This window comes from Geotrypetes seraphini, chromosome 10 (genome assembly GCF_902459505.1).
Source record: "Geotrypetes seraphini chromosome 10, aGeoSer1.1, whole genome shotgun sequence".
Lineage (NCBI taxonomy): Eukaryota > Metazoa > Chordata > Amphibia > Gymnophiona > Dermophiidae > Geotrypetes > Geotrypetes seraphini.
Window position 1 is genome coordinate 131,392,809 of NC_047093.1, and position 23,683 is coordinate 131,416,491.

The window sequence follows — 23,683 nt, forward strand, 5'->3', positions numbered from 1 at the left end:
ATCAGGCAGTAGTTTTCCGGGCAGCGTGCACTAATCCGGCACGTGCGTTAACGCTAGCACACCTTTTGTAAAAGGAGCCCTAAGGGGTCCTTTTATCAAGCCGTGCTAGCAGGGTTAGCGCGTCGGACATTTCATCACGCGTGAACCCCCGCGGCCGGCTAAAAAAAAACAACTAACGCCTGCTAGCGCGGCAGGCGGTTTAACCTGCGGTATTACGCGCGTTAAACACCCCCCCCTACCACAGCTTGATAAAAGGACCCCTAAGTTTCTGGTTCTGATATCTTTCGGTGGTGCTGTAGAAGCTGGCTGCTCTATCGTATCTCCCCTGAGCCATCTCTTCTCCAAGCTGAAGAGCCCTAGCCACTCCTCATAGGGAAGTTGTCCCATCCCTTTTATCATTTTTTTTGTCGCCCTTCTCCGTACCTTTTCTAATTCCGCTATGTCTTTTTTTTTTTTTGAGATGCGGTGACCAGAATTGCACCCAGTATTTGTGGTCCAGCATACCATAGAGCAGTGGGTCTCAAACTCAAACCCTTTGCAGGGCCACAGTTTGGATTTGTAGGTTCTTGGAGAAAATAGTTAATGTCTTATTTTAAAAAAATAACAATTTTGAATGAGGTAAAACTCTTTATAGTTTATAAATCTTTCCTTTTGGCCATGTCTCCAATAATAATATTGTCATTTATAGCTAGAGAGACAGATGATCAAGAAACTGTTTTATTTTACTTTTGCGATTAGGATAAACATACCTAGGGCCTCAAAATACTACCTGGTGGGCCGCATGTGGCCCCTGGGCCGCATGTTTGAGACCACTGCCATAGAGCGATGCAAAGGCATTCCACTTCTCCCTCCGTATTTGCGGTTTCAGCATTCGCGGTTTCGATTATTCACGGTTTTTAGCTTGCTGGCTCCTCCCCCCCAAATTACATCAGCTTGCACAGAGAAATCGCTTTCTTCACCGTGTTTTGCCTCTCCTTCAGGAACAGGCCAGGTCTCCCACCGCGTTATTCGCGGTTTCACCCTATTCACGATGGCTTTTAATAGAAAACCGCGAATAACATCTATAAAAAAGTTTATTTGCGGTTTTTCTGTATTTGCGGTTCTGTTAATCTCCTATCACAGCGAATACGGAGGGAGAAGTGTATAACAATTTCAATTTGTTTTCCATTCCTAATATGCTATTTGCTTTTCTAGCCGCTGCCACACACTTGAGTAGAGGGTTTCAATGTATCATCAACAGTGACCCCTAATTCTTTTCCCGGGCGGTGACTCCCTGCATCACGTAGCTAGAGTTCAGGTTCCTCTTTCCCATATGCATCACTTTGCACTCACTCACATTAAAAATCATCTGCCAGTTTGATGCCCAGTCTCATTCTTGCAAGGTCCTCTTGCAATTTTTCACAATCCTTTTGCGATTGAACAACTTTGTGTCATCAACAAATTTAGTTATTCCCATCTGTAGATAATTGATAAATATGATAAAAAGCAGCTGTCCTGCACTGGCCCCTGGGGAACCCCACTATTTAATAAGAATATAAGAATTGCCGCTGCTGGGTCAGACCAGTGGTCCATCGTGCCCACACTCACAAACACAAAGGGACTGTAATAATAATAATAATAACTTTATTTTTGTATACCGCAGTACCATAACAGTTCAAAGCGGTTAACAGAGTAAGAGACTGTACATATACAGCGATGTTAACTTAGCAAGTCGGGAGTAGTCAGGAGATCCGGAGGCATATCGGAGATACAAGGCTGGGAGGGAGTCAGAAAAATTTATCAAAGAGATAGGTTCTGATTGATTTCCTGAAAGTTTGGTAGGAGGGTGAGTTAGAAATGAGACATTTATTCCATTTGCCTGCTTGGAATGCCAGAGATCTGTCAAGGAATCTCTTGTAGACACAGTCCTTTAGGGACGGGAAGGCAAACAGGTGGGCATTACGTGTGCGGGTGGGGCCTGAATGCTCAAAGTGATCAGACAGGTAGATTGGAGACGAGCCTGTTATGGTTTTGAAGCAGAGGCAAGCAAATTTGAAGATGATCCTTGCCTCCATCGGCAGCCAATGCAATTTTGTTGTAGTAAGGGCTTACATGATCTGATTTTTTGAGATCGTAAATGAGGCGAACAGTGGCATTCTGAACGATTCTTAGGCGTTTGATGTTTTCTTAAAGGATCCCAGGTATATGATATTGCAGTAGTCAAGGATGCTTAAGATTAGTGATTGGACCAGAAGTCGGAAGGAGAGGAAGTCGAAATAGTGTTTGATGGTGCGAAGTTTCCAGAGGATTACAAAACATTTTTTAACCTGAGCATTAGTATGGACTTCGAAAGTCAGGTATTGGTCCGGGTTGACTCCAAAAAACTCAAATACCCTTAGTGCAAATCCTGTTCTCAAAAAAAGCGATTTGTCTTTTTACTCTTTAGAATAATATAATTTTTAAACCTCTTCCTAAGGCTCAACAATGCACTGTGGACTTAAAACTCAAAAAGCCACTACTATGCTTGACGATGGCCAGCCAGCGTTTCGCTAAGCTGCGTCAGGGCTTCCTGGGCTGCAATCGGCACTTAATCTCTGTGCTCACAGGATAGAGGCCAACCTGCCCTGGAAAGGGGGGGAAGCTGTTGGCTCACTGGGAGGCTTGGGCCACGATTTGCACGGATCAGTGGGTGCTGGACATCGTTCAAGAGGTCTACAAGCTGGAGTTCTCATCTCATCTGCCGTATCTCTTCATGGATTCTCTTTGCAGATGCCTGGAGAAGGCAGAAAGGGTCTGGGCGACGGTGTGGTGGCTGTTAACTCTGGATGCCATACTGCCGGTACCATTGTGCCCAAGAAAGACTCAGAGGATGCGTCTGGCTCAGTGGTGCCAGGGGAATTTCTGGCCTCTCTGGATCTGTCAGAAGCCTATTTGCATATCCCCATATTTCTGGCACACAGGAAGTAGTTGAGGTTCCATGAGTTGGGTCAGCATTTCCAGTTCAAGGCGCTCCCATTTTGACTAGCAACTGCTTTGTACATGTTCAGGTGCATCCATACTTGGATGACTGGTTGATTTGGGCATCTTCCATGGAATTCTGCATCAAGTCAGTGGCGCGGATTGTCCAACTCCTGCAAGATCTGGTTTGGGTGATCAACTTTCAGAAGAGCCATTTGGAGCCGACTCAAGTCGCTGAAATATATGCTTACTGTTTCAGACATCTGCATTCTTTGTCAATGCTTGATCTTCTGCTGCTCCAGGGTCCGCAGGGTCTTGAATATCCTGGATGTTTTAACTGACTTCAGGTAAGAGCCTGTTCAAGAGGTGATGTTGTGCCATTTTCACTTTGGAAAAACAAAACAAATGAATCCAAACTGTTTTAGATTATTTTATCAGTGTTAGTGCCGGTTGCGCTAAGAGTTGTGGGCTTGTATAGTATTCTACCTTGTTATATGTGGCTTGTTATATTTTTCCATTTTATTTTGTTGGTTTGTTTTGAAGTCAGAGTAGACTTGAGGGAGTTGAGTTGCCCGTTCCCCTCCTTGTTCTTTCCTTTCTCTACTGCTTTGGTATGAACTGAGCAAGCAAGCACAGAGCAGGTCGGTGGAGCTGAAAAATATAGATGATGCCTTCTACACAAACTCGCGAGTAGGGATATATAACCCACTGGTCCATATTCATATGCCCTTCTACTAGAAGGACGATCATCAAGGTAATTACCTACTTTTCCCTTTTGTAGTTGTTGAGGAACGAAGTTGTCCAACTCGATATTAAAGTGATCTTGGTATTGTTAGAATAAATTTTTTATGATAAGTACAGCAGCACTCCTCTTTTTCGGCTCTTCTGGTCGCAATGCTTATGAAAACAGCATAATTCTAAGTAATCATAAGCTCTGTGGTAACTGTTTTTAAATCATATTTTACTCTTTTTTTTTCCTACAACAGGTTCCCACAATGTCAAGCCTAACATTTTATTCCAAGTCAAGCAAGAGGAATTAGGGACTGACTTTCAGAGATATGAGGAAAGAGGATATCTGACGACCACAGACACATATGAGGAAGTGCATCAAACAGGTGATGTAGCTTGAATTAAAGGTAGTAATAAGGTAGCACAAACTTTCCTACAAGGAAGACAGCTGCTTTAGACCAGGAACAGGGAGGATGAGGTGTTTTAAAACAGAGTCTTTGCTTAGATTGAAGAAAAGTAATAAGATTACACCTACCTACATGAACTGCACTGGCTACCTATAGAAGGGTGAATACTTAATTCTATTGTATACTATTTAAAATACATTTTGGAGAAACTCCAGATTATATGCCTCAATTCTTTAATTTTTTCCAATAATCCATCTTTGAATCTGAGAAACAATTACCGTATTTGCCGGCGTATAAGACGACTTTTCAGTACCTTAAAATCCTCCCCAAAGTCGGGGGTCGTCTTATACGCCGGGTACTGTTTACATGCCCTTACTTTACATTAGAGAGCTGCACGGGGACGCCTCTAGGGTCGCGGGGATCCCGTGGGGACGCCCCCTAGGGTCGCGGGGATCCCATGGGGACGCCTCCGAGGGTCGCGGGGCTCCTGCAGGGCTGGATGTACTCAGTCTTCTGGATGTACGCGGCTCTTCTTCTCCCTACCTTCTCTGCTTGCAGCACAGAGCCGAACGGAAGTCTTCCCGACGTCAGCGCTGACGTCGGAGGGGAGGGAGGGCTTAAACAAAGCTTAAACAAAGCCCTCCCTCCCTCCGTCGTCAGCGCTGACGTCGGGAAGACTTCCGTTCGGCTCTGTGCTGCAGGCAGGGCAGATAAGGAGAAGGAGAGTAGCCTCGCGGTTCGAGTGGCTACCAAGGGAGAGGGGCGGCCCGCCCCGCCCCGGTTGCAGCACAGCCGGCCAGGTTCCCTTACTTTTGTGGCACTTCCCCGACCGACCGATAACAGGCCGGGTCCGACAATCCTCCCTGCCCTGTAGCCGCGAATCTAAATTACCTTCTTACAGCAGCTGTAAGAAGGTAATTTAGATTCGCGGTTAAGGGCAGGGAGGTTTGTCGGACCGGGGCTGTTGTCGGTCGGTCGGGGAAGTGCCACAAAAGTAAGGGGACCTGGCCGGCTGTGCTGCACCCGGGGCGGTAGAGAAGGTGTGCGGAAGAAGGGGTAGTCTTATACGGCGAGTATATAACAAACTCTATATTTTAACTGTAAAAGTTGGGGGGTCGTCTTATACGCCCAGTCGTCTTATACGCCGGCAAATACGGTACATCGGTATCCGGTCATTAAGAATATAAGATACAATAGATCTTTTAACTCCACATGGGCTTATCAAGCAGCAAAACTTTACCAACTAATATATTAACCAGCAATCTAATTTTAAGATTTGCAAAAAAGGCCTAAAGACCTATTTCAAGAATGTGTTATTAATAATTCCTAAATATTGTAATACTACTTAATAATTTGTATCTTCATAATTCTTTATGTAAACTGCTGTGAACTTCACGGAGGTTGTGTGGATAATGTGTTTGCACTGTTTCCCATATTCCTACTTTTCTCCTTATATTATCTGATCTGCCTTTTGCTTGCATTTTGTGTCCTTATCTTTCTCTTATTTTCCCTCACCATGTCCCCAAAATCCTTCTTCCCTTAATTTTCTTTCTGCACCCACTGTCTCTCATCCTTTATCAGGTTTTGTAATTGTCCTTGTAGCTCTCACTGTTTCTGTCCTCTCTCTCTCTGCTGGTCCCGGATGCTTGACCTTCCTTCCACCTCCCCGGCCTGTGAGTTTTGTTCTCTGTGAATCACACAATGCTGCCAGTTGGGACCAGGCAGGCAGGCAGGCAGGATGGTCTTCCTGAAAGAGACTGGAGGAAGGACAGCCCCCACTGGGATCAACAGAAGGAATGAGGAAAGATGGCCAAATTGGTGACTCCAGGAGGGGAGGATATAGGAAGGACCACACTGATAGCAGTAGAGGGTACGAGTGAGGCAAAGTGACTCAACATGGCATTAGTGGAATGGATGGAGGCATTTTCAGAACTACTCAGGATCCTTAACTCCTTCCACCAGGATACTTACTTTTTCAGCGGTCATAAAAATCCCTCCATCTCAGTTTTAGCCAAGCTTTCACTTTCTTAGGTCTTAAGCTTTCTTTTAAATCTTGACGTTATCTTCCATTCTTCTTACAGGCAGCCAAAGTTTCCCTGCTGACCCCACAGAAGAGATCCTGAAAATGGAAGAGGATTCTGTCAGTGACCAGCTGGAGGGAGGAGAGGAGGATACCAATACCAGGAGTGGTGAGACAAAAATTCCTATGTACCGTATTTTCACGCATATAACGCGCACCCTTGTAAAACGCGCACACGGGTATAGTGCGCGGGAAACTGAAATTTATGTAAACAAATTAACAGATAGCGCGCACACGCGTATACCGCGCATGCTGCTCATTGAATTAAAACCTCCTCCTGCCTTGCCGTCCCGACTCTCCTCTTGCCGCTCTGCCCCGAATCACCGCCCTGCTCCTGCCTTGCCGTCCCGACTCTCCTCTTGCCGCTCTGCCCCGAATCGCCGCCCTGCTCCTGCCTTGCCGTCCCGACTCTCCTCTTGCCGCTCTGCCCCGAATCGCCGCCCTGCTTCTGCCTTGCCGTCCCGACTCTCCTCTTGCCGCCCTGCTCCTGCCTTGCCGTCCCGACTCTTCTCTTGCCGCTCTGCCCCGAATCGCTGCCCTGCTCCTGCCTTGCCGTCCCGACTCTCCTCTTGCTGCTCTGCCCCGAATCGCCGCCCTGCTCCTGCCTTGCCGTCCCGACTCTCCTCTTGCCGCTCTGCCCCGAATCGCCGCCCTGCTTCTGCCTTGCCGTCCCAACTCTCCTCTTGCCGCCCTGCTCCTGCCTTGCCATCCCGACTCTTCTCTTGCCGCTCTGCCCCGAATCGCTGCCCTGCTCCTGCCTTGCCGTCCCGACTCTCCTCTTGCCGCTCTGCCCTGAATCGCCGCCCTGCTTCTGCCTTGCCGTTCCGACTCTCCTCTTGCCGCTCTGCCCCGAATCGCCGCCCTGCTCCTGCCTTGCCGTCCCGACTCTCCTCTTGCCGCTCTGCCCCGAATCGCCGCCCTGCTTCTGCCTTGCCGTCCCGACTCTCCTCTTGCCGCCCTGCTCCTGCCTTGCCGTCTCGACTCTTCTCTTGCCGCTCTGCCCCGAATCGCTGCCCTGCTCCTGCCTTGCCGTCCCGACTCTCCTCTTGCCGCTCTGCCCCGAATCGCCGCCCTGCTCCTGCCTTGCCGTCCCGACTCTCCTCTTGCCGCTCTGCCCCGAATCGCCGCCCTGCTTCTGCCTTGCCGTCCCGACTCTCCTCTTGCCGCCCTGCTCCTGCCTTGCCATCCCGACTCTTCTCTTGCCGCTCTGCTCCTGCCTTGCCGTCCCGACTCTCCTCTTGCCGCTCTGCCCCGAATCGCCGCCCTGCTCCTGCCTTGCCGTCCCGACTCTCCTCTTGCCGCTCTGCCCCGAATCGCCGCCCTGCTCCTGCCTTGCCGTCCCGACTCTCCTCTTGCCGCCCTGCTCCTGCCTTGCCATCCCGACTCTTCTCTTGCCGCTCTGCCCCAAATCGCTGCCCTGCTCCTGCCTTGCCGTCCCAACTCTCCTCTTGCCGCTCTGCCCTGAATCGCCGCCCTGCTCCTGCCTTGCCGTCCCGACTCTCCTCTTGCCGCTCTGCCCCGAATCACCGCCCTGCTCCTGCCTTGCCGTCCCGACTCTTCTCTTGCCGCTCTGCCCCGAATTGCCGCCCTGCTCCTGCCTTGCCGTCCCGACTCTCCTTTTGCCGCTCTGCCCCGAATCGCCGCCCTGCTCCTGCCTTGCTGTCCCGACTCTCCTCTTGCCGCCCTGCTCCTGCCTTGACGTCCCGACGCTCCTCTCGCTGCCCTGCCCTCTGCCCCGAATCGCCGCCCTGCTCCCAGCTCTGTAAGCATGCGCAGACCATCTACAGACAAAGAAGATGGTCTGAGCATGCTTGCGCTCAGTTTTCTGCGCCGGGTTGTCAGCGCGCCTTTGTCGTGGCGCACTTTTGATCACCGTGGCCGTGTCCCCCCTCATCTCATTCTGTTGTCTATCTGGCCTTGTAATTTGCCCAGTGACCCATTGAATAGTATTTTGCCTATACAACAGCATCCCAGCCTTTGGGTAAGCCTATAAAAGATCATTAATGCTGCATGTAGAGCCCACATTTTAATTTGATCTCTTCAGATTGGTATTCTGCATTTATCTAGTAGAGTTTATCAATTAAATTTAAATTTATCTCCATAATGCCAGGAATGAAACGAAAGTCATATACAGCGGACTTTAAGCTTAAAGTCGTTGCGAAAGCTGAGGAAATAGGCAACCGGGCCGCAGCGAAAGAGTTCAATGTTGGAGAAACATCGGTGCGTGAATGGAGAAAAGATAAGAAGGAACTGGAGAAATGCAATCCGCAAAAACGGGCACGTCGTGGGGCCAAACCAAAATGGCCTCAGCTGGAGGATGACTTGAAGCAGTGGATTCTGGGGAGAAGGGAGCAAAATCAATCAGTCTCTACCGTTGCGATTCAGATGAAGGCAAAACTACTTGCCAACGGAAGAGGAATACCCGACTTCAAAGCTGGCTTCACCTGGATCTCAAAATTTCTGAAAAGGAACGGACTATCGGTTCAAATGAGAACAACTGATGGCCAGCGACTTCCGGATGACTGGCAGCAAAAATTGATCGATTTCCGTGACTTTGTCGCCAAAGAAATATCAGAACTTGCCATCACCGCAAAGGACGTCATCAACATGGATGAAATTCCAATGGCATTCGACATTCCAGCGACAAGAACTGTAGCCCCCACAGGTACTAAATCTGTTGCCATCACCACAACTGGGCATGAAAGAACGTGCTTTACAGTCGTTCTTGGTTGCTCAGCTAGCGGGGTTAAGTTAAAGCCCATGGTCATTTTCAAAAGGATCACTATGCCCCGTGAAAAACTGCCCACCAGTGTGGTTGTGCACTGCAACAAGAAGGGATGGATGGACTGCGACATAATGAGATTGTGGGTAGATAAATGCTTTAGGGCAAGACAGGGTGGATTCTTTGCAAAAAAATCCTTGTTAATTTTTGATGCCATGGCTGCCCACAAAGAAAAAAATGTTCAGGCCTACATTAATTCTACTCGTGCCCACATCGCTGTGATACCTGGAGGCCTGACGTGTAAGCTGCAGCCACTTGACATCGCAGTGAATCATCCATTCAAGACTTTTGTTAGAAAGGAGTGGGAGGAGTGGATGCAGAGCGGCACGCACGAGTACACACCCACGGGGCGGCTGAAGCGGGCAACTTTCACAGAAGTCTGCAAGTGGGTGGCGTCAGCATGGGATAAAATAACACCAGATACTATTCGAAACGGATTTAGAAAAGCGGGCATTGTTTATGAAACCAATGACACTACTACCGGTAATCATGCAGCGGAAGGAGGCAACAATATGGATATCAGCGATGATGATGACGACGATGACGATATCACTTTGGAAATAAACGAGGATCGTCTGCAGGCTGTGCTCACTTTATTTAATGACAATGACGACAATTCGGATTTTGATGGATTCAACGATTCAGATGACTGTGATGATGATGATTGAATAAACCAGTAAACTTTGTTTATTTACAACTTTACCGTAATTACGGTAACTATTTAGATTATTTTGTCCTTGATACTTCGTTTGATCTAGATTAAATGTTATAGTTTATAAGAATGAACATGCGATTTCTGTTCTTGTTGCTGAATTCATACTAACTCTAGATTAAAAGTTATATTGTAGTTTATAAGAATGAACAGTTTTTTTCTTTTGACGTTTTTGGTTGGAGGGTGTGTGAATGGTGCATGAGTTCTCCTGTCTGGTTGAGGTGGATTGAATTATTTAGCTGAAGAAATTACGGTAGTTAACCCCCCCCCCCCCCCCCATTCCACACACATTACGGTAATTCTCTTCCATTTTTGTTTCCATTATAAAAAACACTGATAAGTTCCCAGAAAAAAATACATTAAAATAAGAAGTGAAAACAACGGCCCCTACAGATGAGAACATAACATAAGAATAGCCTAACTGGGTCAGGCCAATGGTCCATCATGCCCAGTAGCCCATTCTCATGGTAACCAATCCAGGTCATTAGTACCTGGTCAAAACCCAAAGAATAGCAATATTCAAGTTTCAAGTTTATTCAATCTTTTGATGGATCGCCTATAACAATTTCTAAGCGATGTACATAATATAATAAAAAGAGATAAGAAACTTAACGTAATAATTATATTAACATAACATAAAAACATTCAAAACATACTTGAGGGGCAAGGGAAAAATAAAAAGTTACAATTTCGGGTTTTGTAAGAAAAAAGGGAAAGTACAAAAGGTAGGGTAAAATAGGTAGCACAAAATGGCTTAAGCATACTTCATAAACAATAATACCAAAGCATAGGTAATTTAAAGGAACTATTAAAAATCAAAGGCATCTTTAAATAAATATGTTTTTAAAAGTTTTTTAAATGTTGTAATATTTTTTTCAATTCTAATAAATTGAGGAAGTTTATTCCACCTTTGCGGACCGGCGACAGTAAAAATATCTGCTCTTCTGGTGCCTATGATTTTCAGAGACGGAACTGCTAATAAGCATTGATCAGTAGAGCGAAGAGATCGATGAGGTTTGTATGGGATTAGAGATTTGGAGATGAATTGCGGTTCATTGGATGTTAGAGTTTTGAAAATTAGGAGCATTAGTTTAAAAAAGATCCTATGATTTACTGGTAACCAGTGTGCATCTATCAGTAATGGAGATACGTGGTCAAATTTTTTAGAATTATAAATTAATTTTATGGCTGTATTTTGAATTATTTGTATTCTTCTTATTTCTTTTTGTGTAATGTTTAAGAGTAGGGCATTACAGTAGTCAATTTTAGCTATTATAAATGAATGGATTAGTATATTTAAAGAAGAAGGAGTGAGAAATTTGGCAATAGATCTTATCTGCCGTAATTTAAAAAAACAATTTTTAACCATATAAGATATATGTTCATGGTAGGATAGTTTATCATCTATGTAAACACCAAGAATTTTTGTTGAAGATACCATGTTAATGGGGGTGTTATTAAGAAGAAAAGGTTTAGAAAGAAAAATATCTTTTTTCCAATTGAATAGGATGGATTGAGTCTTATTAATATTTAATGCCAATTTATTTGTGTTTAACCAATTTTGCACATGCTCTAGCTTTTGATTTATTCAGGAAATATCTGTAGTGTTTTCTGGGTCTAAAGGGTGTATGAGTTGGATATCGTCTGCGTATGAATAGGGGATGAAGCCTATGGCCTGACAAAGTTCTAATAGAGGAGCAAGGAAGATATTAAACAATAAGGGAGACAAAATAGATCCTTGTGGAATTCCAAAGGTTGAGGTGTAAGGGACGGATTCCTCATTATTAAATCTAACGGTAGAGGTTAGATTTAACCATGCCACCGATCCAGGGCAAGCAGACACTTCCCCCATGTCTTAATAACAGACTATGGACTTTTCCTCCAGGAATTTGTCGAAACCTTTTTAAAACCAGCAACGCTATCTGCTTTTACCATAACTTAGATCTTTCCTTCCAAACAGAGACCTTACTAGATGTCAAATACAGAAAGAACAAGGTAACTTCACAAGGACTTAGCTATGCAGGAAATGTGAATCTCCTCATACACCCACCATATGGTGCAAAAATGTACAAAGGTCTGGTTTTTTCTTTCAATCACTACATAGCCTAATGCCACACAAGCAGCGTGTTACAAACATATTCTGTAGGTCAATGCTAAGGATAACAAAGTTTCCTTCCTTGGACCAGAAGGAGATACTGACAAACCACTAGAAGAGATCCCAAAACAACTACCCAGGCACAACACCCAAAGATCCACTCAGTGTGTGAACCAGTTGAGTGGAGTGGACTAAATGGGGGGTGGAAATGGGCCCAGAGTTTGCTCAGCAGAATTTCCCAGACCACCTCTTCCTCTCAACACATTGACATGCTGGTGGGTTTATTTTATAGCTTTTTCACCCCCTTTGGCTTCTCCTAACCACACTAGCCCCCCCCCACCCCTTGAAGTTCTGTCCCCCCCTGAAGTCCTGTCCCCCCTTAAAGGTCTGCCTGTCCCCCGTTGAAGTCCTGTCCCCCCTTAAAGGTCTGCCTGTCCCCCTTGAAGTCCTGTCCCCATCCTGAAAGCCTGATGCCCCACCCCGAAGGAATGCTGGCCCCCCCACCCTGAAGGACCGCTCGCACCCCCACCTCGCACCTACCCTGACGTCCGATTCATCCCCCAGCCCCCCCGCACCGTTTGCGGTGGAGAAGCAGCCTACCGTGGGTTCACGCTGCTTCCTCTGCCGCGGTCCCGCCCTTTCTCTGACATCAGAGAAGGGGCGGGACCGCGGCAGAAGAAGCAGCGCAGGGCTCAGAGAAGGGGCGGGACTGCCGGCAAAGGAAGCAGCAGGGTTCACTGGCATCGCGAACCCACGGTAGGCTGCTTCTCCACCGCAAACGGTGCGGGGGGGGGGCTGGGGGATGAATCGGACGTCGGGGGGGTGCGAGCGGTCCTTCAGGGGGGGGGTGCGAGCAGTCCTTCAGGGTGGGGGGGCCAGCGGTCCTTCGGGGTGGGGCATCAGGCTTTCAGGGCTGGGGGATGAATCGGATGTCGGGGGGGGGGGAACCAGCAATGTAAAAAACAAATTGTAAAACGCGCTCGCGCATATAACGCGTATGGTTATGCTTGGTTTGTAAAATCGTGTATAACGCGCGTGTTATATGCGTGAAAATACGGTAATAAAATCCTTGCTTTGTGCTGTGGAGTATTTCTAAATTTTTCACATAGAGTTTTTGATTAATGTCTGTAATCAGAGGAAAGGGAGACTGGAGGGGAGGATGAGATGTCCAGAACCAGATAAGGATGGTCTATTTCTGTCTCTTCAAGTGCCATTGTTCACCTGTCTACTAGCAAATGACTTTAAGACTTCTGTGGAGATATTTGCCTATATATATATATCTTACTAATAGCTGTATACAGTACTTACTTTCATTTTTCTCCAACAGATAATAGATTTGGGAATAAGAGAATGAGAGTATGTGATGGGCAGAAGGAGGAATGGACACACAAAGACCCTTCCAGAGCCAACCCGGATTCTTCAGCTGAAATTGTAGGAGGCATTAGTAGGCTAAAACCAACTAACATGAAAGAAAATACCCCAAAAGGACAGAGCTCAAATGTATGTACTGAACAAGAGAGAAATTCCACCCACTGCCCAAATCTCAGACAAAATCGGAGAATCAGCAGGCAGAAACTTTGTCAGGGTGAGGAAATGTTTACTGAGAAAAACCTGACAAGACAAAACAAATTTCAGAAACAAGACAAACTGCTCCAGTCTATAGAGTGTGAAAAATCATTTACATATAAATCACAACTTACAATTCACGAAAAAGTGCCTAAAGAAAGAAAACCTTCAAAATGTTCTATACATGATAACAACTTCAGTCAGGTATTTGAGCTGAGAAAACATGAATTAGTCAGCGTTAGCAAGAAAGAAGTGCATCAACTAAATCCCAAGGGAGCAAAGCTATTTAAATGTTTTGAATGTTATAAAAGCTTCAGTCAAAAAAGTAACCTCGTGCATCATGAAAGAGTTCACACTGGAGAAAAACCATTTAAATGTTTTGAATGTTATAAAAGCTTCAGTCAAAAAAGTAACCTCGTGCATCATGAAAGAGTTCACACTGGAGAAAAACCATATAAATGTTTTGAATGTTATAGAAGCTTCAGTCAAAAAAGTAACCTCGTGCATCATGAAAGAAGCCACATTGGAGAAAAACCATATAAATGTTCTGAATGTGGTAAAAGTTTCACTCAAAGGCATCATCTCACAAATCATGAAATAATTCATACTGGAGAAAAACCATATAAATGTTCAGAATGTGGAAAATCCTTCAATAACAAAGGTAGCCTCAAAAATCATGAAAGAATCCACAGTGGAGTAAAACCATACAAATGTTCTGAATGTGGTAAAAGCTTCAGATACAAATTTTATCTTGGAATTCATGAAAGAATCCACTCTGGAGAAAAACCATATAAATGTTCTGAATGTGGCAAAGGTTTCAATCAAAAACATCAACTCAGGATTCATGGAAGAATCCACTCTGGAGAAAAACCATATAAATGTTCTGAATGTGGAAAAGGTTTCAATCAAAAACATCATCTCAGAAATCATGAAATAATCCATACTGGAGAAAAACCATATCAATGTTCTGAATGTGGAAAATCCTTCAATAATAAAGACAGACTCAAAAATCATGAAAGAATCCACACAAGAGAAAAATCATATCAATGTTCTGAATGTGATAAATCTTTCAGTAATACAAGTAGTCTGAAAAATCATGAAAGAATCCACACTGGAGAAAAATCATATCAATGTTCTGAATGTGATAAATCTTTCAGTAATACAATTAGCCTGAAAAATCATGAAAGAATCCACACTAGAGAAAAATCATATCAATGTTCTGAATGTGATAAATCTTTCAGTAATACAAGTAGTCTGAAAAATCATGAAAGAATCCACACTGGAGAAAAATCATATCAATGTTCTCAATGTGATAAATCTTTCAGTAATACAATTAGCCTGAAAAATCATGAAAGAATCCACACTGGAGAAAAATCATATCAATGTTCTCAATGTGATAAATCCTTCAGTAGTACAAGTAGCCTGAAAAATCATGAAAGAATCCACAGTGGAAAAAAATCAAATCAATGTTTTCAATGTTGATAAAAACTTCAGTCGTACAAGTAGTTGTAGAATTCATGGAAGAATCCACACTGGCAATAAATCATATAAATGTTCTAAATGCAGTAATGGCTTCAATACTAAAGATGAACTCATGAAAAAATCCATACTTTATCAGTGTTCTGAAAGTGATAAAAGTTTCGATCAGAAAAGTAATCCAAGATATTATAAAAGAATCCATAGTGAAGAAAAACCATATAAATGTTCTGAAAGTGATAAAAGCTTCAATTGAAAAGTCACCTTAAAATTCATTAAAGAATCCACAGTGGAGAAAATCCTTATAAATGTTTTCAATGTGATAAAAGCTTCCATCAAAAAGTAACTTTAGAACTCATGAAAGAATTCACACTGGGGGGAAACCATATCAAAAAAACCAAATGTGCTGATTTACTGTTAGTGTCCTGTAACGTGAATAAAATCATTCGCAATACCTGAAGATTGGATAGTGGCAATTTTTATAAAGGGTTCCAGGGGTGCTCTAGAAAATTACAGATTTGTAAGCCTGACTGACTAGTGCCAGGCAAAATCCTGGTAACTATTATAAAAAAAACTAAAATTACAGAACACATAGACAAACATGGATAAAGGGACAGACTTGGTTTCAGCCAAGGGAGATCTTGCCTGACCAATTGGCTTGATTTCTTTGAAGGTGTGAATAAATGTGGATAAATTAACCAGTTGGCATAGTGAATCTACACTTTCAGAAAGCTTTTGACAAAGTTCCTCATGACAGACTTCTGAGAAAATTGAAGAGTCACGGGACAGGACTATGTTATGGATTAGGAATCGGTTATGGGATAGAAAACATTTTTCTCAGTGGAAGAGGGTGAATGGTGGAATACTGCAGGGGCCTGTACTAGGACCAATGATATTTAACATTTATAAATGATGTGGAAATTGGAATAGAAAGTGAGCTGATTAAATTTGCAAAAGACACTAAGGTGTTCAAAGTTGTCAAAAACATGGACTGTGAAAAATTACAGGAAGACCTTGAGAGATTGGAGAACTAGACATCCAAATAGCAGATGAAAATGTGGTGAGTGCAAAGTGATGCACCTGGGGAAGAATAATCCAAATCAAGGATGCTGGAGTCCACCTTAGGGATCAGTACCCAAGAGGGATCTAGGTGTCCTGTGGACAATACACTGAAGCCTTCTGTCCACTGTGCAGCAGCGACAAACAAAGCAAATCGGATGCTAGGAATGATTTGAAAAGGGTTGGTGAATAAGACTAGAAATGTTACGGTGCTTCTGCATCGTTCCATGCCAATATCTCTCCCGCTACAGCACCATCGCTCCAAAAGGAGTTCAGGCTATGCGCAAGACAAGAGCTTTCGGGGCTACTGGAGACGCAGTCTTCATAGGCTTAGAAGGCTTCCATGCCTACCTCGGCTCAGCCCAAGGGTACCTCAAATTGTCAATCGAGGACTAAGTCATGGACTCCTGCTCGATGTCAAGCATTGGGTTCAGTGTGGACCATCGGATGATTTTTCTTATCTTATGTCCCTGTACCTCTACATGTGTCGGAGATGGTTAACTAACTATGGTGCTTTTCCATCTTTTATTACAAGAGTATCCTGTTCAAGAAACATGTACTATTTAAATAACTGATGGCCCCTTTTGGTCAAGCTGTGCCTAGAGGATTTTAGTGTAGGCCGGCGAAGAAGTGCTCCGATGCTCTTAGGAATTCTATGAGTGTCGGTGCATTTACTGCGTCAGCCCAAGCTAAAAACTTCTAGTGCAGCTTGCTAAAAGGGGCCGTGAATTTGTACTCTAGCTTAGTCTGAAGACACATTTTATAACTGTTTGTTTTTTGTTTTACTTTGGTTTGTAATTCCTAGAATGATTACTTCTAGTTTCTTAATGTGTAATCTACCCCGAACCAGTTTTGGTGTGGGCGGAATAGAAATACTGGATAATGTAATGATAACCAGTCGATGTTGATGGGACTGGCTGCTAATCTGTAATAGCGATGAGCTATATTTTGTAATCCAAAAAGGAGCAGCTGAACAGTTCAATAAAGTTTATTCAAAATCAACCTTTGATTCAACGGTGTGTTTGTATTGTCCTATCATACAGATGTGTTAGAAAAAGTCCAACATGTTTCAGCAGCTGACTGCCTGCGTCGGGGACACATTAAGATGTTATCATAGGGACAATTCTACATCTAAAAATAACAGATCAGAATAAGTGCAAATAATGAAACAAATAATTAGAAATAATATGGGGTTCATAATAAAAAAAAACCATCTAAAAAGTGTCCTAAATGGCTACTTGAACGATCAAAAAGCCTGATCGTCCAAGTACCCATAACCAAAGCTGGTTTTTAGACGTATCTAAAACCAGCTTAGGCCTTTCCCCTGCCTCTAGACGCACAGAGAGAAAAGAGGATTGTTTAGAGGAGGGGAAAGGGCGGGCAGTGGGCGGGAGGTGGGCCGACCTACAACAGGTATAACCAAAACATTTACAGGTTGCCTAGTCGGCACTTAGACCTTTTTGACTTGGACGAAGTCAAACCAGGTCTAAGTGCCGAAAAAGGGGCCGCTGAGCTGATGGCCGCTGGCGCCATCAGTTCAGCGGCCCGGCAACCTACCCACCGCGAGCATCGCGGCAGGAGAGATGCCTCATCTCCCCTACCGCGATGCCATCACTCTTCTACCCGAAATGCTGCGGGTCGCGGCAGCTCGGGTAGAGGAGTGATGGCATCGTGGTAGGGGAGATGAGGCATCTCTCCTGCCACGATGCATCACCTCCCCACACACATACAACATCGGGGCAAGAGGGAGCCCAAGCCCTCTTGGTCCGGCGATCGTGCCCCCCCCCCCCCCCTGACTCGATCTGGCCAGGAGGGAGCCCAAGCCCTCCTGGCCCTGGCGACCCCCCCCCCTCCAATTCAACGGGCCTGGAGACAGCCCAAGCTGGAAGGGACAGAGAAAGAGGGTGGATGCTGGATCAAAAGGAGAGTGAAAAGAAGATGAGGAAACCAGAGATGGTAAATGGTAGAAAAAAGATTTTTTTTGTTGCTTTAGAATAAAGTAGTATTGGAGCTGTATTGATAAACATTTATAAATAGAAATTGGAAATAAGGTAATAAATTTTTTTTCTAACATTTGGAGACCAAATATCCCCTTACTCGGGCAGTGGCGTACCAAATGGGGATGGAGGATTAGCGGGGAGGGGGGGAGGTCTGCCCTGGGTGCAGTTCCCAGTGGGTTCTCCTCTGATCCCTTTTTATATTGGGGGGGGAGGGAGGTTGTTAAAAAAAGATTGGCCCCAGGTGTCACATACCGTAGGTACGCAACTGGATCACCAGAAAACAAGAAGTAAACGTCTACATAAAGAACATCAGACATCCAACATGAACAATGCAAATGTGTGCAAATAACCAATGCCCAGATTAAAAAAAAAAAAAGACAGTGTACAAACTACATATTAATGAAGTGACATAACACATAAGGTCAGTGAAAACCTTAAATAATTAAAGGGCGACGAACGACATGACCACTTGAACCGCCGAACCTGAGGGTGCACAGAAAAAGTCAACATGTGAAGTGCCAGCGTGAAAAGTGTTATCGTGGGGTCAAATACAAATCCTTTTAAATTGAGTGAAAAGCCCACCCAAAAAATAATAAATGAAAAACCAACCATTTTTAGTGCTGGCTGCGGCGATGACAGCTCTGACACTCGCAGGAATACTATCACGGCGGCCGGCGCTAAAAACGCTACTGTGGCTTTGTAAAGGAGGAGTACAAAAATTGTGCACCAGACAAGTAACAAGCGTGGATTTTGGATTGAACCAATCAAATGTAATTCCCTACCTGAGCAGCATGTATAGATTCATCCTTTTTGTCCTGTTTGTCTACTACTATTAATTATTTCTACTGCGCCACCAGACGCAGGCAGCGCTGCACAGAGTCCCTGCTCAAAAGAGCTTACAATCTAAACAGGCAAGACAGCCAAACAGTATGTCATGGATACAGTAAAGTCCCTCCTTGAGGGCCGCAATCCAGTCGGGTTTTCAGGATTTCCCCAATGAATATGCATTGAAAGCAGTGCATGCAAATAGATCTCATGCATATTCATTGGGGAAATCCTGAAAACCCAACTGGATTCGGCCCTCAAGGAGGGACTTTGGGGACCCCTGATATTGGTTGGATCTAGAGCAGGGGTGGGCAACTCCAGTCCTCGAGGGCTGGAATCCAGTCGGGTTTTCAGGATTTCCCCAATGAATATGCATTGAAAGCAGTGCATGCAAATAGATCTCATGCATATTCATTGGGGAAATCCTGAAAACCCGACTGGATTCGGCCCTCAAGGAGGGACTTTGGGGACCCCTGATATAGGTTCTTCATATTGGTTGGATCTAGAGCAGGGGTGGGCAACTCCAGTCCTCGAGGGCTGGAATCCAGTCGGGGAAATCCTGAAAACCCAACTGGATTGCGGCCCTCAAGGAGGGACTTTGAGACCCCTGAGTTAAGGGGAACGGGTTTGTCTGCCATAATTACATAGTAACATAGTAGATGACGGCAGATAACGACCCGAATGGTCCATCCAGTCTGCCCAACCTGATTCAATTTAAATTTTTTTATTTTTTCTTCTTAGCTATTTCTGGGCAAGAATCCAAAGCTTTACCCGGTACTGTGTTTGGGTTCCAACTGCCGAAATCTCTGTTAAGACTTACTCCAGCCCATCTACACCCTCCCAGCCATTGAAGCCCTCCCCTGCCCATCCTCCACCAAATGGCCATACACTGTTAGACGGTAAGCTCTTTCAAGCAGGGACTGTATCTTGTGTTACTGTATAGCGCTGTGTGCGTCTGGTAGCGTTATAGAAATGATAAGTAGTAGAAGTGGACTGCAGTATCCTGTCTGCAAGTTAGGCAATCTCACAGTACTTTTAGGTTCATTAATGCAGCTGGGAAATCGCATATTCCTGGCTGCAAAAATGCATCAGTGGTAGGAGCTGATCCTGAAAGACCAGACCCAGGCAAAAGAAAAGAGGCCGCTCTCTTTGCCTTTCCTCCTGCTATTCTCATAAAGCCTGGGGCCAGATCCCCCAAGGACAGAAAACTGCAATCTACCTCCAACAGGTTAAGGTATCCTACCAAAGACACCAACAAGGAAAGAGAAGGGAAGGCTGGAAGAGCTGCTCAACCTGTGCACAAGAGGAGAAAGAAGAATTTCTGACCTGATCAGAACCCAGAATTCTGCAGCTGCTGGGAGGGATCCAGGCTGGGGATTTCCCTCTTCCTAAAGATGAGCAGATTGGGCTGATTCCTGAGGGTCTCACATAAGGCTCCTCTTCTGCCCCTCTGCTGGGTCTCAGGACACAGAAAATTTCTGCTTCTCTTCTGAATCTTGTCTGATCTTTGCAGCTCTTTGGAAGTAGAGAAAGCAACTGAGCATGTGCAGAGTTCTTCACCACACCCCCCCCCTCCTGTGAGGTCATCATAGAATATCCCACCTCCTTAAGGTAGTTCTGTAGACACAGCGCAGCAGGTTCCACCCAACAAGTATCTGCTATTTCTACAGCTCCACCTTAAGGAGGTGGGATGATCCAAGATCACCTCAGCAAGGGGAAAGGTTGAAGAGCTCTGAGCATGCTCAGTTGCTTTCTCTACTTCGGCAGAGCTGCAAAAGAGAAGCAGAAACTTTCTGTGTCCTGCAACTGGAAATCCCTGGGAGACCCAGTTCCCTTCCTGCAGAGGGGGAGACTCAGGGATCAGCCCAATCTGCTCATCTTTCCAGGAAGAGGGAAATCTCCAGCCTGAATCCCTCCCAGCAGCTGCAAAATCCAGAGGGAAAGAGGAGGGAAATGTCTGCCCTGGGTTGTGATCAGGTAATTCAAAGAAAAGTATTTAGTCTGTAGGGTCATGAAATAGTTAACTGTTGTTTAAAATATTGCACTGGCCTAAATAGCTGAAAACAGTGTACAATCTATTGACTTCATCTGCCTGAAATGTATGTCCTTGCCTTACCACATTGTAAGCTGAATAGATAAGAGTTTGAGCCATGATGTGCCCTGCCCTTCTGTACATGTAACATTTAGACCTGTAAGATTTAGATAAGCAGAGAAATGAGCTAGTTTCCTATAGGACTATAAGTTGTATCCCTGAACCTATCATAAGTGCTGGCTTAGGACCAATAATAATTGTAGAAAATTATAGAAGTAACAAATGAAAATTGTAGTTTTTGCATATATTAGTTTGTGAAAAGGGCATAAAAGTCCGTGTATTTCCTGTTTCTGACACTCTAGTAGGCAGGCTATTAACTGCACTAGAGTCCCGGCATGCTGTGAATAAAACTCTTGTACTTTCTTCACGCCTCTGACTTTGTGTATCCAAGTGACCTTTCAAGTCTAATAAAAAGATGTCTTATTTTCTTTGTTTTGATTTCTATGTCTATTGCCTTGTATCACAGGTAAGAAATTCTTCTCTCTACTCCTTGAAAAAGGAAAACCTTTCCCTGTGATAATAAAAAGTTTACCTTCTGCAAGACCGTAAAGTTCCATGCGGTTTACAATAGTTAAAAATGCTACAAATAGAGTAAAACTTACGAAGTTAAAAACTAGTAACTAAAAACCTTCTCTTTCCTTGCTCATCTGTTTTGGAGGGAAGACTAACCTGCTGGAGATAGATCGCAGTAGTCTGTATCATGGGGTTTTGAGATAGCAACGTAAGATTTGCCGCTGCTGGGTCAGACCGGTGGTCCATCGTGCCCAGCAGTCCGCTCACGCAGCGGCCCTTAGGTCAAAGACCAGTGCCTTACCTGCATATGTTCTGGTCCAGCAGGAACTTATCTAACCTTTTCTTGAATCCCTGAAGGGTGATTTCCCCTATAACAGCCTCCAGAAGAGCGTTCCAGGTTTCTACCACTCTGGGTGAAGAAGAACTTCCTTACGTTTGTACGGAATCTATCCCCTTTTAACTTTATTAATAATAATAATAATTTTATTTCTTATATACCGCTATACCCTAAGTTCGAAGCGGTTTACTTTAGCGAGTGCCCTCTCGTTCTCTCCACCCTGGAGAGGGTGAACAATCTCTCTTTCTCTACTAAGTCAATTCCCTTCAATATCTTGAATGTTTCAATCATGTCTCCTCTCAGTCTCCTCTTCTCAAGGGAGAAGAGGCCCAGTTTCTCTAGCCTCTCATTGTACGGCAACTCCTCCAGCCCCTTAACCATTTTAGTCGTTCTTCTCTGGACCCTTTCGAGTAGTACTATGTCCTTTTTCATGTATGGCAACCAGTGTTGGATGCAGTACTCCAGGTGGAGGTGCTCCATGGCCCGGTATAGCGGCATGATAACCTTCTCCGATCTGTTTGTGATCCACCTTCGGCAGGAAGGAAGGAACCATTCTCAAGGAAACCCCAGTCTCTGAGAATCAGAGGAACGGTACCCTGCAAGAAAAAGCCTGGAGATCAGAAACATGTCTCACTAACAGAACACGACCAAAAAGACCATCTTGAGCAACAAGTCCAAGAGGAAAGCATCTCAAAGGGGCTCAAAGGGAGCCTTGTCGAGACTAGACAGCACCAGGTTGAGGTTCCAAGAAGGGAACGGTGGTTTAATCAGTGATTTGATGCAAAGAGCCCCTTTCAGAAATCTGCCAATGTCAGGGTGAGACTCCAGGCTCTAAAATGAGAGAGCCCATACACTGGGACCCGAAGGGACGCAACAGTGAGGCCTTTATCAAGATTAGCCTGGAGAAAGGCAAGCACCATCAAAATCAGAGCAGAATACAGCTTCATTGTGCCTGAGTATACCAATGTGGGAAAGTCTTCCACACCTTAGTGTAAGCAGCTGTAAAAGCAAAGCATCTCGAGCCCTCCATGCAAACCTGACCCTGCATAAGTAGGTCTGGATAGGCACACAACCGAAGGCCACACCCCTTGCGAAGACACATCAGATCTGTGCACCATGATATGTGAGGCTAGCCTGGAGTCACCAGAATGTCATGTCCTAGGGAGACCGTGATCCACCAAATGACTCAGCCTATCATGGGCTAGGGAGGAAAGCATACAGGAGTATTCCCTGAGGCTAAGGCTGCACCAGAGTGTTGAGACCCTCGCTTTCAAGCTCAGTTCCCGAAGAATTGATCTGCGTTCTCATTCTTTGCTGTGGCCATGAGGTTGAAGCTGCACAATAGCTCAAAACATCGCCCACGCGCCCTGAACCATGGTCTGTCTATTGAGGAACTTGGCCTGAACATTGTCAACTCTCGCCACATGTGCTGATAAGAGCATCCAGAGGTGGCGTTCCACCCACAGAAAGAAGAGGCAGGCCTCCTGAAGCAGAGAGTTGCGCTTGGTACCTGTCTGGCGATTGACATAGGCTACTGCTGTGGAAATGTCAAACCCTGACCGCTTGGCCCACCAGAGTCTTTTACAAGCACTCCAGAGCCAGACGAATGGTTCTCAGCGCCAACCTGTAGATCGACCATTTGCTCTGAGAGGGTGTCCAGCACTCCTGGATGAGACACCAATTGCAGCGGGCTCCCCAGCCCTGAAGGCTGACCTCCTACATTATCACGAACCAGGAAGCAAGCCGCAGTGGAACACCCTTGCAGAATGATTGTGGGAGAAGCCACCAAGCCATGCTGGTCCAAGCCTCCAAGTCCAGGGCAGACTGGTCTGTAAAGCAACCCTGTGTGGAGCCCAGCAAGAGAGTAAGGCATGCTGGATAGGACACATGTGCACCCGCACCCAATGAACCAAAGCCAACGTGGCTGCAAAGGACCCTAGGACCTGAATAGAGTCCATTACGATGGAGCTTGCTGCTTCAAGAAGGAAGAAACTGGGAGAACACAGCTCCTGTCTGCATGCCTCTGGAAGATAGATGCAACCCACTGTTGAACAGAACAGCCAGATAGTTCAG

At 45.1% G+C, this 23,683-nt stretch overlaps 2 protein-coding genes across 2 annotated transcripts in view; both read left to right on the forward strand.

The window, feature by feature from the left end:
- The window catches only part of LOC117367635 (zinc finger protein 345-like), a 35,657-nt gene extending 18,812 nt beyond the window's left edge, over nucleotides 1–16,845 (forward strand). Inside the window, exons 7-9 of the mRNA XM_033960395.1 lie at nucleotides 3,924–4,052; nucleotides 6,155–6,262; nucleotides 13,070–16,845. Coding sequence (XP_033816286.1) covers nucleotides 3,924–4,052; nucleotides 6,155–6,262; nucleotides 13,070–14,790 — 1,958 coding nt within the window. The 3' untranslated portion in view covers nucleotides 14,791–16,845. The remainder of the gene's footprint in view (nucleotides 1–3,923; nucleotides 4,053–6,154; nucleotides 6,263–13,069) is intronic.
- Nucleotides 16,846–20,444: 3,599 nt separating this feature from the next.
- LOC117367634 (zinc finger protein 708-like) overlaps nucleotides 20,445–23,683 on the forward strand; it is a 33,128-nt gene continuing 29,889 nt past the window's right edge. Inside the window, exon 1 of the mRNA XM_033960393.1 lies at nucleotides 20,445–20,645. Coding sequence (XP_033816284.1) covers nucleotides 20,622–20,645 — 24 coding nt within the window. The 5' untranslated portion in view covers nucleotides 20,445–20,621. The remainder of the gene's footprint in view (nucleotides 20,646–23,683) is intronic.